This window comes from Zingiber officinale, chromosome 8A (genome assembly GCF_018446385.1).
Source record: "Zingiber officinale cultivar Zhangliang chromosome 8A, Zo_v1.1, whole genome shotgun sequence".
Taxonomy (NCBI): Eukaryota; Viridiplantae; Streptophyta; class Magnoliopsida; order Zingiberales; family Zingiberaceae; genus Zingiber; species Zingiber officinale.
In genome coordinates this window covers 130964541-130979432 of record NC_056000.1, presented here as the reverse complement: position 1 = coordinate 130979432, position 14892 = coordinate 130964541, and the positions used below count along the sequence as shown (strand labels likewise).

General features: G+C 36.5%; 2 protein-coding genes across 6 annotated transcripts; one reads left to right on the top strand and one right to left on the bottom strand.

Moving 5' to 3' along the window:
- The first annotated feature begins 443 nt into the window (after positions 1-443).
- On the top strand, positions 444-3642 carry LOC122010259 (jasmonoyl--L-amino acid synthetase GH3.5-like). The gene is made up of 4 exons (XM_042566739.1): positions 444-552; positions 1116-1524; positions 1591-2411; positions 3098-3642. Exons 2-4 carry the CDS (start codon positions 1142-1144, stop codon positions 3640-3642), a joined length of 1749 nt encoding a protein of 582 aa, XP_042422673.1. The 5' UTR covers positions 444-552; positions 1116-1141.
- On the bottom strand, positions 2868-10194 carry LOC122010260 (probable protein phosphatase 2C 52). Of its 5 annotated transcripts, XR_006119823.1 has the most exons (12): positions 9936-10194; positions 9760-9843; positions 9440-9657; positions 7368-7495; positions 7188-7286; positions 6948-7106; positions 6458-6544; positions 5848-5939; positions 5575-5649; positions 5139-5414; positions 4440-4507; positions 2868-4034 (listed from the first exon to the last, which is right to left on the bottom strand). XR_006119823.1 is itself a non-coding variant. In XM_042566740.1 (8 exons), exons 1-8 carry the CDS (start codon positions 9544-9546, stop codon positions 5241-5243), a joined length of 921 nt encoding a protein of 306 aa, XP_042422674.1. In that variant the 5' UTR covers positions 9547-10194; the 3' UTR covers positions 4930-5240. The 5 variants fall into 5 exon arrangements, 1 of the variants encoding a protein (XP_042422674.1); XR_006119821.1 differs by having other exon boundaries at positions 9760-10194; XR_006119822.1 differs by lacking the exon at positions 9760-9843 and having other exon boundaries at positions 9440-9697.
- Positions 10195-14892: the final 4698 nt, after the last annotated feature.

Sequence of the window (14892 nt, the reverse complement as noted above, 5' to 3'; positions counted from 1 at the left end):
AAATAAATAATAATAATAATAATAATAATATTAAATATGTAATTAAATAATTAATAATTAATTTATGTAGGTACTCTACGGTATCTTTAGCTTGCACATGGGTTCAGATAAGCCACTTTGGATGACTTGATAGAATGGAGTTTAATTATTTATTATTTTTTAAAAAATAAAACATTATATTTTGCCTACTATTCCATTTAGTATGCATTATCTAGGTATAGAATTGTAACCGTCAACCGACAGCTGTCAGGAAAAATATTCCTGCTTACTAATTTCGGTTCATCAAGTTGTAGACGCCAAAACCTGACATGAGACGGGGACGTGGCACTTTGTCCTGTAGCAAACCACAGGGAAATTATATGAAATTAATCATAATTTAGTTAATCAATTAATTATTAAATTGTTTCCGAAAGGAGCACAGATAGTTGGTTCGCTTTCGTGGTTCCACTATAAATGGCCGACCCTGGCCTTCTCCCTCGGCGGCAGAGACTGCAGAAGAGCAAGCTTGGGAAGAAGCTGATCACGATCGCTTTCCGCTGGCCTTAGGGAGAAGTGAGAGATCGATGCGTGTTTTTGTATAATATTCTTTGGGTTTGTTTGTTCCCGTTGGACTTTCTTTGGAGGGGAATCGTCGATCGCCTCGCCAATCTTTTATATATTGTTACCTCGATCAGAAGATCGATGGTAGCTAGGTCTGCAGAGGCGTGAACTTTTGCGGATTCGATGCCTATTCCTCGAGGAATCTTTGAGTAAAAATGGACCGAAGTTTGGATTTCTTTCTCTTTTTTTTTTTCCTCCGGGGTTTCTCTCTAGGTCCTATTTGATTCGAACCGACTGTTCGCTTGACTTTTCTCTGGTCTTTTCTCTTCCTCTTCCTATTTTGTCTGTTCCTTGTCTTCAGCTTTGTTGTACATTTTTGTTCCTACGTCCGTATGTTAGCTGGTCTGCATAGGAATTGTCGCTCGGAAATTTTTCGTTTCTGACGGCTGATTATTTTTCTTTAGCCGCCAATAAATTGATTTCCTACTCCATTACGCCTCTTGATTCCTGCTGAATTTTCTGCGTTTTTTTATAATATCACCAAACTTGCTCATTGCGTTTGGTATGTGCTCCAGGCAAAGCAGTGATCTTCTCCGGGAAGATGACGGCTTTCAGCATTGAGAGCGTGATAGATGAATTCGAAACGATGACCAAGAATGCTGGTCACCACCAGAGGGAGACTCTCCGGCAGATTCTCGAGCAAAATGGGAAAACAGAGTACTTGCAGAACTTAGGCCTCGGCGGAAGAACTGACCCAGAGAGCTACAAAGCATGCGTCCCTTTGGTCACTCACAGTGACTTGGAGCCGTACATCCAGAGGATTGCGGATGGTGATTCTTCTCCCATTCTGACAGGCAAACCTATACCTGCAATTTCACTCAGCTCTGGCACCACACAAGGGAAACGCAAGTATTTACCATTCACTGAGGAGTTGGTTCAGTCCACAATGCAGATATATCGGACTTCATTTGCATTCAGAAACAGGTACATTGTTCTCATTGTTTTACTTTGAGTTGTCTTCATTCACTAAGTACTTAATGTTGCTTTTAGGGAGTATCCGATAGGCGATGGAAAAGCTTTGCAATTCATCTATGGCAGCAAGCAGTTCAAAACTAAAGGAGATCTTACCGCGACAACGGCGACGACCAATGTGTACATGAGTGAACAATTCAAATGCACTATGAAGGATATCCAATCTCAGTGTGCAAGTCCTGATGAAGTTATATTTGGTTCAGATTACCAACAGTCATTGTATTGCCACCTCCTGTGTGGGTTGATTTACTCAGATGAAGTGCAGTTCATATTTTCCACCTTTGCTCACAGCCTAGTTCATTCTTTTCGGACTTTCGAGAAGGTGTGGGAAGAAATCTGCACAGATATTAGAGTAGGAGTCCTCTCGAGCAGAATTACCATTCCATCTATTCGCGAAGCCGTTTCAAAGATTTTAGTCCCGAATCCTAGTCTGGCAGACTCCATATACAACAAGTGTGTTGGATTGAGCAACTGGTACGGTGTGATCCCGGCGCTTTGGCCTAATGCCAAATATGTCTATGGCATTATGACAGGGTCTATGGAGCCATATCTGAAGAAACTAAGGCACTATGCAGGCAACCTGCCACTTATAAGTGCTGATTATGGATCTTCAGAAGGATGGATTGGTGCCAATGTGAATCCTAGCTTACCTCCAGAGTTAGCTACCTTTGTAGTGCTTCCGAATATTGGTTACTTCGAGTTCATTCCTTTGGAGAAGCCTGAAATGCAGGAGCTGGAGACTAGTTCCGCCTCCATTCACTACATAGAAGCCGAGCCGCTAGGCCTCACAGACGTTGAGGTTGGCAAAGAATATGAAGTTGTTTTTAGCAATTTTGCAGGTATCATTTTTCATCTGCACATACTGTTTGCTATTTCCAATTTTCTTTCGTCGTTTCTTCTTTGTCCGTCTACTAGTCAACTTCCTGCAAATTTTGTAACTTTCTGAACTTTTCTTTAGATACAAATACATATGCCTGTAAATGCATCAATCATAGTATGGCAAGTTTGATTCTTCACCTAATCTTGCATCATCAGACTATTTATTAAAAAGCAGAGTCAAATTTGGTGACAAATTTGATGGTTTTAGACTAGGTAATCTGTAAAAGGATTCAACGACACTTTCAATCAAGTTTGATTGATTAACAAGCCTCCCAACCTGTCGTTCTATTTACAGAAAAGCAGAGTCAAATTTAGCGGCAAATTTGATGGTTTTAGGCTTGGTAACTACATCTTCAATCATCGGTTAGTTATGATGGAATAGTTGGCTTCAATTCTCCAGCCATGCGTGTGAGATGTGCATAAAAACATATCGCCATTAACTGTTCTCGCGAAGTCAGCTAACAACATCGTGATGGGAAAGACGACTTCACTTCTTTGTTACATAATTCAACTTCCCACTTTGATATTTGTTCTTCAAAATCACATTGAGTCCTTGCTATTGAAGCTTACTAGTTCCTTCACACATTTCTTGTCATATGCCCAAGTTTTTTATACACATAACTGATCGATGTGCATTCTACTGCAGGTTTGTATCGGTATAGATTGGGAGATGTGGTAAAAGTAACTGGCTTTCACAACTGTGCGCCTGAGCTTCGGTTCATATGCAGGAGAAGCCTCATGCTGAGCATCAACATAGATAAGAACACTGAGAAAGACCTGCAGTTGTCAGTTGAAGAAGCAGCCAAGCTTTTGGCTGAGGAAAAAATCGAGGTTGTAGATTTCACTAGCCATGTTGACACTTCGACAGACCCAGGACACTATGTGATCTTTTGGGAGCTAAGCTCCGATTCGAGCGATGAGATTCTCCAAAGCTGCTGCAATTGCTTGGACCTATCTTTTGTTGATGCTGGCTATGTTAGCTCCAGAAAAGTCAGTGCTATTGGACCTCTAGAACTTCGCATTGTGCAGAAAGGAACATTCAATATGATCTTAGACCATTATGTTGGACTCGGGGGCGTCTTGAGCCAGTTTAAGGCTCCACGCTGTGTCAGCCAATCGAACAACAAGGTTTTGCAGATCTTGTGCATGAATGTTACAAGCTGCTATTTCAGCACTGCCTATGAGAAGTGAAGAAGAAAAAAACATGCTTGTAAACCTCATCTGATGTAGTCTCTCATGTATCCTTTGAGCATAGGAGCAGTCCTACTCGGTGCATGATCTTCAGTACCTGTTAAGATTTGAATGTCGAATCCTAGTGCCAATGCCAATCCTTTCAAGTTAAATTTGGTCTTTGTTTTAGCCTTGTGCAAGAATTTGCTCGATTACCATCTGTTATCAGACTCGACCGACAGCTGAAAACAATTGACAGGCCGGGACTTAATCCTTTGTTTCCTGAAACTTTCTTCCTATTGATGTTTCTAGATGTGTTCATCAACCGCATCCCAAATTGCACAGGTTGAGGGCTTGTATTCTTTAGCTTGATCTGGATGAGCTTTGGCCTTCTCAACAAGTTTCATTTGGGACTGAAAAAATTGTGAAGCTATCTCAATCATTGAGAAAGCGACAGAAAAATGAAAATGTGGAGGTTGTTGTTTTTGACACTGGATTCTGCTGCTATCTACTAATTTTGTCTGATAGTTACACAATCAATACTATGACAGTTTTGTCGTGTTACCACTTCATTCATATAGAATTGTAGCATTTTTTCACTGAAAGATGTTCATTTCTAATTAAAATTTCTAATATGTAAGTGGGAACCAGAAAAATGGCAAATAAAAAGATGTTCACTCTTAGTCTTTTGCTGATTTAATGCATATAAGTATATGGAGAGGTGGTGGAGCTGTGGAAGTCTTTTGAATGAAGAGGAATAAGCTTAAACAATGAGTCTACACGACGTAAAAGTGATGTGTTTTTTTTTACTGCCATACCTTGTTCTGCTTAAATTGCAATCTGGAGGAGCTTCCCCACTCCAATGCAATGGAACTAAGAACTTGATCTGTTGAAAAGAATTACAAGCATTGCCAATTAGCTAAATAAATGGAAGCTCAGTGAACAAATTAAGACGAAATCGTGTTTTCTTCTACAGAAATCAAGTGCTAAGAGACAATGTTTCAAATAGCCAATCGTAGAAATATTGGTTATTTGTTTGTTCTTCCTTCACTTTTCTGCAAGCCTATCTAAACAAGTACCATCATATCATACCAAAAAATTGAGATGTATGAAGTGTAAGATTTGACTGGGACTCGTGGTACTGTTATTCGGTTGCTTGAATTTCCAACTTTTTTTGACTGTTCATCAGTTGAATATATGTGGAAGTATTTGTTTAAAAACATTATATGAATGTAAAATTTTAATTATACATGGAAAAAATGGATTATTCATTATAATGGGGGTGATGGCCTTCTACGATTATGCACATTAGTTGAATTCCTACATTAAAACATTTAGCAACAAATATAAATGTTCTGCTAAATCCACAATGAGTGCTACAGGCTCTCGGAGTAATAAATCAACAAATGAAACTAGTTGCTGCAACCCAATCAAATGGACTCGACTGCAGGATTAGCTCACTGACATGAGGTTAGAAAATTTTCATGAACACGAGTGAAGGGAAAATTGTCAAATACCAAATTACTTGAGTAGCTTCTGCGTGGAATTCAGACATCTATCAAGCTTGAGCAGCTGTGGAAGGAAGAGGAGAATGCTTCTGCGTGGAATTCAGACATCTATCAAGCTTGAGCAGCTGTGGAAGGAAGAGGAGAATCTACACCCTGTTTATCGTGATTGAATCTAACTACGATGCATGTTATGTTGTCCGCACTGCCACGGAAGAAGGCAGTCTCTGCTAACTTCCTTGTTGCATTGTCAGCTTCTTCTTCAACTTTCATAATTGCAACAGCATCCTGAAGACAAATGTTAGGCAAGTAGGAGAAATGCACGTCACTGTAAAATTTGGACAAAACATGCACTGTGCCAACAAAATGTGACTATTTTCTCCAATTCAGTCTGTTATATCTGATACAATACTCATCAAAGAAGACGGTGTGAAATTATATATCTAACCTCATTGGTCACCACATCCCAAAGACCATCACTGGCCAAAACTAGATATTCTGATTCTCCATCCACCACTTGTTCCTGACAATATGTCCATGCAAACATGACTTATCTATGCTGGACCAAAAGTATAAGCATAAAAAGAAATGAAGTACTACTAATTATATATATAAATATTAGCAGAGATGGAAAGTATTTATCTGAATCTTTTTGAAGTTGGCAACAAGTACAAATGACAGGGAAAAGCTTGAGGTCAGTGTCTATGTAGTAGCAAACTACCTGAATCTCAGGTTCTGCGACAACAAACTGTTTTAGAAGGCGGTTGCCAAATGCTCTTGACATTGCCAATACACCTCCAACCCTCCAAGTGCCTATATAACATAAGTGTTAATAATCAACCCAGAGCAACTCAGTTAAAATTCACATAAAAGAAAATTTGTTTGCGAGTGAAAACTCTCAGACACTATCAATTCTTATCAGGAATGCAGGGCCAATATTTCAAACATCAAAAACAGTTCAATACAAGTGCCACTTGCGTTGTCTCAAAAATTTGTTTGCTCAGTGACAACTCTTTTGCCGAAATGAGAGCTTATCAGGAATAAAGAACCTATATATTTCAAACACCAAACTCATCGAACTACCCATATGATATTTATTTGTTACCACCGGTCATCCTATCCCAAATATGCATCATATTTCCCACCTGTCTGCTAATATCCTAAACAAAATATGTATGAGAAAAAAATATAGCGGATATCTGAAGTTCTAGATCATGTACTAGAAAAGTATATTAAATGTTGTTCTAAATTATATACTAGTAAAGTATATTCGATGATTGTCAAACTAGGAACCATGAGAAGGAAATCTTTCAGAATGCTAGAAGACTTACCAGCCCAAATGACAAATCCTCCAGCATCCTCAATTCTCTTGCGCTCGTCACTTCTGTTTGGCTTGTGATCCTCAGAAAGGGGGATTGCTACCAAATAAACCAAGAAATGATGCTTCAGAATAACTCAAAAACTTTAAACAGCTTTGGAGGCGATATAACTTTTAGAAAAGATTTGTTGATTTTGAAACAATATGGAGACTACATTTAATACTTGATAATTTTGACAAGTAAAAAATTGTTCTCATATCTGAAATGGATATAAAAAAATAATTTGGAATTTTTGTAGTATACATGCTTGTACATTAGATAAATTTTAGAGTATGGTAAAAAGTAAAATACAAGAAAAAAATGAAAATGCTAAGTATAAGGAAATTCTATCCTTGTCATACTTGTGAATTACATGTACAACTGCCCTCCTGTGTCATATACTTCAAAGGACACCCATACAAAATTTCCATAAAAGAGAAAGGAGAATAAGATCAATATTCACCTTTTCCAGCCCTTGATATCACAGTACGTGAATCACCAACATTCGCTACATATAAGTGCTTGCCAATCAAGATAGCTGTTGAAGCTGTAGAACCATCATCTCTGGAAGAGTTGCTTTCCACATCTAAGAAATCTGTATCTGTTTTCTTGTATGTTTCACCTGCAATTCTCATGAAATGTGTCCAAGGAGAAGAAACTGACAAAATTACAAATTCAGTAAATTAACAAAGCTTGGTAATACTTATTGCAAGCTTCGTGTCAGTCATGAATTTTGAGTGCTTCATTAGGTTGTCAAACAAGTGTTCCTTCAAGTACTCTGCAGCTCGTGAACCACCATGTCCTGCAATACCAAATTAACTAAAAAAACATAGATTTGACACATAACAAACAAAAATGTGTATTTGCAGAAAGTAAAACAGACCATCAAATATTCCAAAAAGGCCAATTGTTTGCCCATCAATTGTTGATGATTTCAAATCACAGAAGTCCTCCATGCTTGCTCTTTTCCCCCTGAAGCTAGAGTACCCACAACTGAAACTTCCATCCTCACTACAAGCATAGAGAAAACCTTTAGATGAACAAAGATACTTGCAAGGTAATTATCACAAGTTTCAATAAAAAACATATGGTAGTATTAATAAATATAATATTAGATTGGATAACATTATGATCTATGTGATTATCATGAACTAGGCCCCCTAACATGTGGCTGGAAAATAATTTCTTTTTAATAAGACCCAGAACATAGAATTGATATCCGAATCCTAGGTAACCTGAGTATTTTTCACAGCATTCCTGCAACCAGGCCTTCTACCCTATATCATATTGACCTGCCCTATCTAATTTTATTGACCTTGTAGAGGCCAATAGTGATGATACTTTCACAACAGAACGTAATGGTTCAAAAAGTTGATCATATTGGAACTCATAAGCTAGTTTATCCCAGTAGGAATGGTATTGGGACAGGCAATTTTTACCTTTTACAGTCTGGCATGGCTCAGACATAGCACAAGTTGGCACGCCATGTAAATGATGGAATCTACATGGCAAACCATGAGACCATTTTCAAGGAGAATGTTTGGTAAACCAAGCAGTGAAACAGGTTAGGAGAGTGGAATGACCCAGGAATAGATTGACAAAATTTGAGAAATAAAGAGTATAAGAAAAATATCGAAAATAACAACTCAGAGAGAAGTAAAGGATCACGAATATCGTTGGATGTACTTGTCCTCCCATATTCTCTCCTTCAGTACCAACACTGGTTTGTATGGTCACATATCCCTCAATCCTACTTTACAGGTCCAACTGCTATGCAACATGTGAAGAAGTAAGACAAATCTTGAGATTACAAATTTACTTAGCAAGGGGACAAGATTCATGAAGTTGATTCCAAATAGTTGGAAAATATGGCTCATTGAGTCATCGTTGTTTTCATTCCAATTTCAGAAGTGACACAAGTGTCTGGGAATGGAAAAGGGAGATTTGCCAATTTAAGAGTTCTCAGGTGAAGAATCATTCACTCTGCAGACTGGACCATAAACAATGAGTAGCCAACAGACTGCACCATAAACAATGAGTAGCTGCAGACTGGACCATAAACAATGAGTAGGCAGAACAACATTTCAATGGTGTTAAAGCTGCAGCGAGATGTAAATAATGCAATTGAATGCTGCAGACTGAACCATAAACAATGAGTAGCTTCAGGTGTTGAAGCTGCAATGAAATGTAAAGAATGTCATTTAATGGATAAACGTCATGGCCTTTGAAATGGCTACCTCAAGCCTGCAGCAAACAACTTGATTCATTATGCCATTCCTATCAACATTCAAGTCAGGTCCTCATTTATATATTAAATACCTACCATGAGCTATTAACCTCATGAAATTTTCTTTAAACAATGTTCCACTTACTGGAGAATGTGTACTTCATGATTCGGCAATTTCCTCTACAATGGTAGGAACTTCTCAAATGTTAGCATCACAAACACATTGGAAATTCTGAAAGCAGAACTAAAAAATACCACCTAAAACAAATGTCCTGATCATAATACCTTCCCATTGTTGACTACGCATCTCATAGGGTCCACGTTTCTCATGCTAATACAACAGTAAGAGCAAGTTGAGAGCTACCAGAGTGTACATTCACAAACCTGCCAATCTTCCTTTATAACTATCCTGTAGACCACAATTATCATGATCCCCGTGAAACCAAACTTGAACCGTACATGAGGAAGGACGCCCAGTCAAATATATAGAGTGCAACAAATAAAACATAACTTCCTAGATCACCAAAATATGGCAGAATAATTAATAACAAAACTATATTTGAAACAACCTGCGTGTAACAACCGTAATTTTCGTAGTAGTGTTCAAGAAATGCACATCTCTCGGCATTTATTATCAACTAACGGGATAAATAAAAATAAAACGAGGACATCAGCGGTTACAGAGTTCGATTACAAGCGCTTGACGTACAACCATGCAAATAATTTACCTTTTCCATCCTCCAGTGGCATAATTGCCAGTTCCTGAAGCATCCTTTTCAGGTGAAACATTGGATGTAGCTCCAGGACCCGCAGCTGTAGCAGAATCCACCATCATATTTAAAAATACTCAGGATGGCCGATCCAGCCGCTTAGACGCCACAAATCAAAGCTGTTTTATCTCTCAGCACCGAAGCACTCTAGTTCCCCTCTCCCAATGTAGCTTATACTGAGAGAATAGCATACCATTTAAGCTGTTATTTGATGGTCTGCAAAGGGAATAAAAACACATAGAAAATGGAAAAGGAAACGTCATTCAACAACTTCCGACCATCGAAAATATAAAGCGGCGAAGATTCTTCATGGATTCTGATCTGGAAAAAAAAAAGCGTGGATCGCCCAGAGTCCAGAGAATCTTCAACCATGATCCAAAACTCAAAAATCCAGAAAGCGATGAGACAGAGAAATAACAAGAATAGAGAATCATCAACCGAGCATTCCGATTACTTAAAATCGTCGATCTACATCCGACCGAAGAGACCGCCGAGTTCAGGGCGAGATCGCATGAGGCAGGCGCAGTGGAGATAGATCGGGACTGGGGATCAGGAATTCGACCTGGGATTCCGAATACGACGCCGTCAATCGTCGTAAACCCTAGTGCAATCTAGAGAGAGGGAGAGAGCGCGAGAGAGAGGCGAGAGCGAAGGTGGTGAGTGGTGACTGGCGGTGCGGCGTTTGGTAATAGTTCAAATTAAAAACGGAGAGAAAGAGAGATGAGAGCGATGGGCTGGCAGGATGGTGGGATAGAACGTGTCACGGTGACGGTGGCAGAAAGCGGTATGTCGGTCGCTGTACCAGTGGATATCCGAAACTAATAACGCGCCCGTTATTAACGGATTATACCGGACGTCTTGCATAACGATAAGGATACGTTTGATTCAAATTATCATATATAATCTTGGTTATGTGATTATCTGGTAATCACATAACTAAAATTATGGGGAATAAAATATAACCAAATGTTATTTGGTTCAACATAGGTAATGCAACAAAAACTTATTTGTTTGAAAGTTTTAATGAATATCCTTCAGTTACAAAATCAACTATACATAATAATAATATTATTATTATTATTTATTTTTTATGTTTTTTTTACTTTTCTTTTTTTTTATTTTTTTTTACTTTTTTTTATGTGTTTTTTTATTTTTTTAATGTTTTTATATTTTTTTATATTATTAATATTTATATTTTTTTTATTTTTTTTACATTTTTTAAATTTTTATTTTTATTTTTATTTATTTATTTTATTTTTTAATTTCTAAAATTTTTAAATTTTTATATATTTTTTATTTTTTATTTTTTTAATTTTTTAAATTTTAAAAAAAAAAATTAAATTTTTTTATTTTTTATTTTTAAACATTTTTTTATTTTTTTTACATTTTTTAATATTTTTTTACATTTTTTTCTTTTTTCTATGTTTTTTCTTATCGAAGGATATTTTTGGTAAAAAAAATTCGTTAACCCCGGAATCAAGAAAAATCTTAGTTTTATGAGGTTTTCCGATTCCGGGTTGCATGACCCTTAAACTGACGTGTCAAGCATGGAACATTACTCAGGAATCATCGAATACCTAAATCAAACAAGGTTTTTGTTGATAACCTTGGATGGATAACCAAAGTTATCAAGAATAACCCCAAACTAAACGCACCCTAAAAATACACATGGTTCTATGCGTATAGGGGTGCTGATAGAGCTGTCAAACGGGCCAACCCATGGCGGGGCGGGTCGGCCCGTGGCGGGCCCACCATTTGGCGGGTCGGGGCGGGGCGGGTCGTCAACTTGGCGGGTTGGGAAATTTCCAACCCAACCCAATCCAAGGCGGGTCGCGGGTTTGGCGGGCCAACCCGCGGGCCTATCAAATTTTTTAAAAAAATTAAAAAAAAAAAGAGTTCATATCTTCAATGTTTTACTTCGGAAATATTTTATCAATCAAATGTATTCATAAACAAGTATTTTAAATATAAATGGACATAAACAAGTACTTATGTTGGTTAAAAATATTATTTTTATTTTAAAATTATAACAAAGAAAGATAATAAACTGCTATAAAATTGTGCAACGAAGAGGAATAGTAATTAGGACTCCTGGCTGTGCGTCGAGCAATTTAGATCAGTGGTACCCTAATTGTGTGCGTGTGTAAACGAATCAAATAAGAAGGTCATCTACTTTTAAGAAGGTCATCTAGTTTGGGTACACACACAAAGCTCTTCATTATGCATAATATATGTTTCAGATTTATCCTATAAACGAATCAAATAAGAAAGTCATCTACTTTTAAGATTAATCGACTTTGTGTGCATATATATATTTCTGTAACATTTGTCTATCACACTCAACTTCACAAGTATGGGCTTTTTCTAATTAGTATTCCTCTCAACGAAGAAGATAATGAAATGATATAATTTAACCCCTGGTACTCTCGCAGTTGCAGCATTGACTACTGATATAAACTACTTACATGTGTTTCTCAACCCGCGGGCTAACCCAAGCCCATCGCGGGCCGACCCGCGCGGGTCGCGGGCCTAGGCGGGTCAACCCACGGCGGACTTGGGTTGATAAAATTCAAACCCAACCCGCTTAATTGGTTTGGCGGGGCGGGCCAACCCGACGGGCCTAACCCAAATTGACGGCTCTAGGTGCTGATCTGAATTGATTAAAAAAATTATATTTAAATTGAAAAATTTTAGGTTTAGATTGGAGAGTTTTTTTATTAGGATTTAGATTAATCTGGATTGATGCAAATTTAGACTTTAATGGACTTGTTTTAAATTAAATTATATTATATTTTATTTTATTTTAAAATTTAAGATGGTTTTATATATATCAATATCAATACTAATATTATAATATTAATACTTAAAGAAATATAGAAAAAAATAGTCAAATAAATAATTTTTAATCTGATTATTATTTGGATCAGATTTGGGTGGATTAAGTTTAAATTTACGAGTTTGGGGTTTATGTCAATTTTTTTTGAAATTTTTTATAATTTTTTATTTAAAATCTATTCTACCTGCGAAGACAATTCAGACGTGTTTATTCTAAAAATAATTAGAGATGGAAAAAATATCTAAAATATTTTATTTTGATTATAAATCTTTACATATTAAGTAACATATTTTAACATATTTATTAAAATTTTATTTATGCATAATTTTTTTCTTAATAAAGAGGTCATGCATATTATAAATAAAATTTAAATGCGCATATTCAATTAATTGAAATCTTAGTAATATTAATACCATATTTTCTAATATGGTAGGATTATTTTATCATATTTTTTAATATAATTTGATTATTTTATTATGATTTATCATAATATCAAGAAGATAATACTAAATGCTAGAATCTGATGAACTAAAATACACTTTAAAATTATTATTAATTATCTCTTTCTATATTAATAATTAATTATAATTTAAAATTACATGTATTACAATTCATTTTCTAATTGACTAGATTTTTACGGAAAGATTTATCATATTAAAAATTGACTCAATAATGATAATAATTTTTATAAATAATGACATTTAAAGTGAACATACACACTTTTGAGAAATAATAACATCATCCATAAAAGAAGTTTAGAACGGTTAGATTTAGAATTAAGCATAAAAGAGTGTCGAGTGCGAGATAATAATTATTTTATTTTTTTCGGTATTCAGTTATATGTTTATTATTTCTAACCGACAAAAAGAAAATAGAAAAAAAAATAAGAAAGTTGTTTTAAATAAATATATATCAAAAACTAATTTGGAGACGAATTGTTAAATCAATCTACTTGTTAAGTAAATAAGAGGAAAAAATATAATTCTTTGTTTTTTTTAAAGTAAATAAGAGAATATCTTTTACGAAATCTTGGTTTTTATTTTCGTCCTCAGGCTTAATCTGCATCGTGCCCCTTTGCCAAAAAACTCTCGCCTTTGTTCAACTTTTCCTTTGATCACTCAATCAATGCTAAGTTGGTGGCCTATCCACTTTGTCGATAGGCTCTCGCGTGTTGATCTTTTTTTGCATGTATTTGTGCATAGCAATTGGAGATATCATTTATGAATGAAGGAATAACTGATGTTGAGTAGGGATGATAATTTTCCCTATTAGTTCGGAGTTTGGTGAAAAAACTTTGAAACAGGTGACTTCGGGGAGATATTTCGGATATAGATTCGGGGATGGATATTCGGATGTTATCCTCATCTCTGAAGTCGTCCTGATATAAAAAAGCTTACGATTTCTAATTGGAAAATCTCCATCCCTGACCCTATGAGGATTTAACCTCCGCAGGATTGAGGATGGGGATTTAATCCCCAGGGGTTAGAAATGAAAATTCCTTGATTAGGTCTCGATGTTATGGTGTCACGGTAGGACATCTAGGTTATCACCTAGGCATACGCAGTTTGATCCCCAACTATGACGTATTTATATAAATATTTTCTCCAAATGGGGAGCACAACCAAAGGATGTTAGGCTTCTGGCTGATTGCCGCGTGCACTTCCCTATTTACCCTGGTGGTCGGTGAAAAACTTCTATGAGACTGAACTGATTACCCTAGAAATAATCAATGAAGCTAAATGGGTTTATCATTTTCAAAATCATATTGCTTCATGCATCACCGGAAGTTCACCGACGTTTTTAAAATATGTGTAAATTTAAATCAACACGTTCCATAGAAGAAATCTCTTGGACTAATTATTCAGTATTAACGGACAATAATTTTAGAGGACATTGGTCTTAATTGGAGTTCTCCTTAATTGAAAATCTTTGATGGCATTTTGATTTGGTTTTAGCGTGGATTAATTAGAGTTTTCTTGATTTTGAAGTCTTAAGTGGCATTTTGAAATTGATCTTGATCTCAGTGTGGACCACTTGGTTGCTTGGACAGTGATTCCAATTTGGTGGTTGCATGCATGTTGCTCTTCCTCTTGAATTGTGATTGACTTTGACTTTGCTATGTTTTGTAATTCCACATGGATACATCCAGATTGGAAAGAAAAAGAAAAGTCTCAAGTATTCTCCTTTGAATCTAACCAAGGGTCGCATCCCATTGGCAAATCATGCTGAGGTGGCAGACCAAGCATCCAACGTGCTTGGACAAGAGCACATTTACTTGGATGAACAAGATGAGATGGTCAATGCAACTGATGCGGCTAACTTACCACATGGGACAACTGAACCTCCTCCTCAAGGTCAGGCACAAGTTGAGATAAATCAGTCACTGGTGGTGGAAGAGGTGGTTCTGGCGACTAACCAGCCACCTCTGGCTGGGGACAGCAGGCATGCTGGAGCCACCGAAACAGTAGATGTTGGTGGGCAAGGGAATCATTCAGCACAAAAAAAAAATCTTGGGCAAACCTTTTCAAAGATAACAGGAAGATAAAACATGCTATAACGCTTGATCAATACAAAA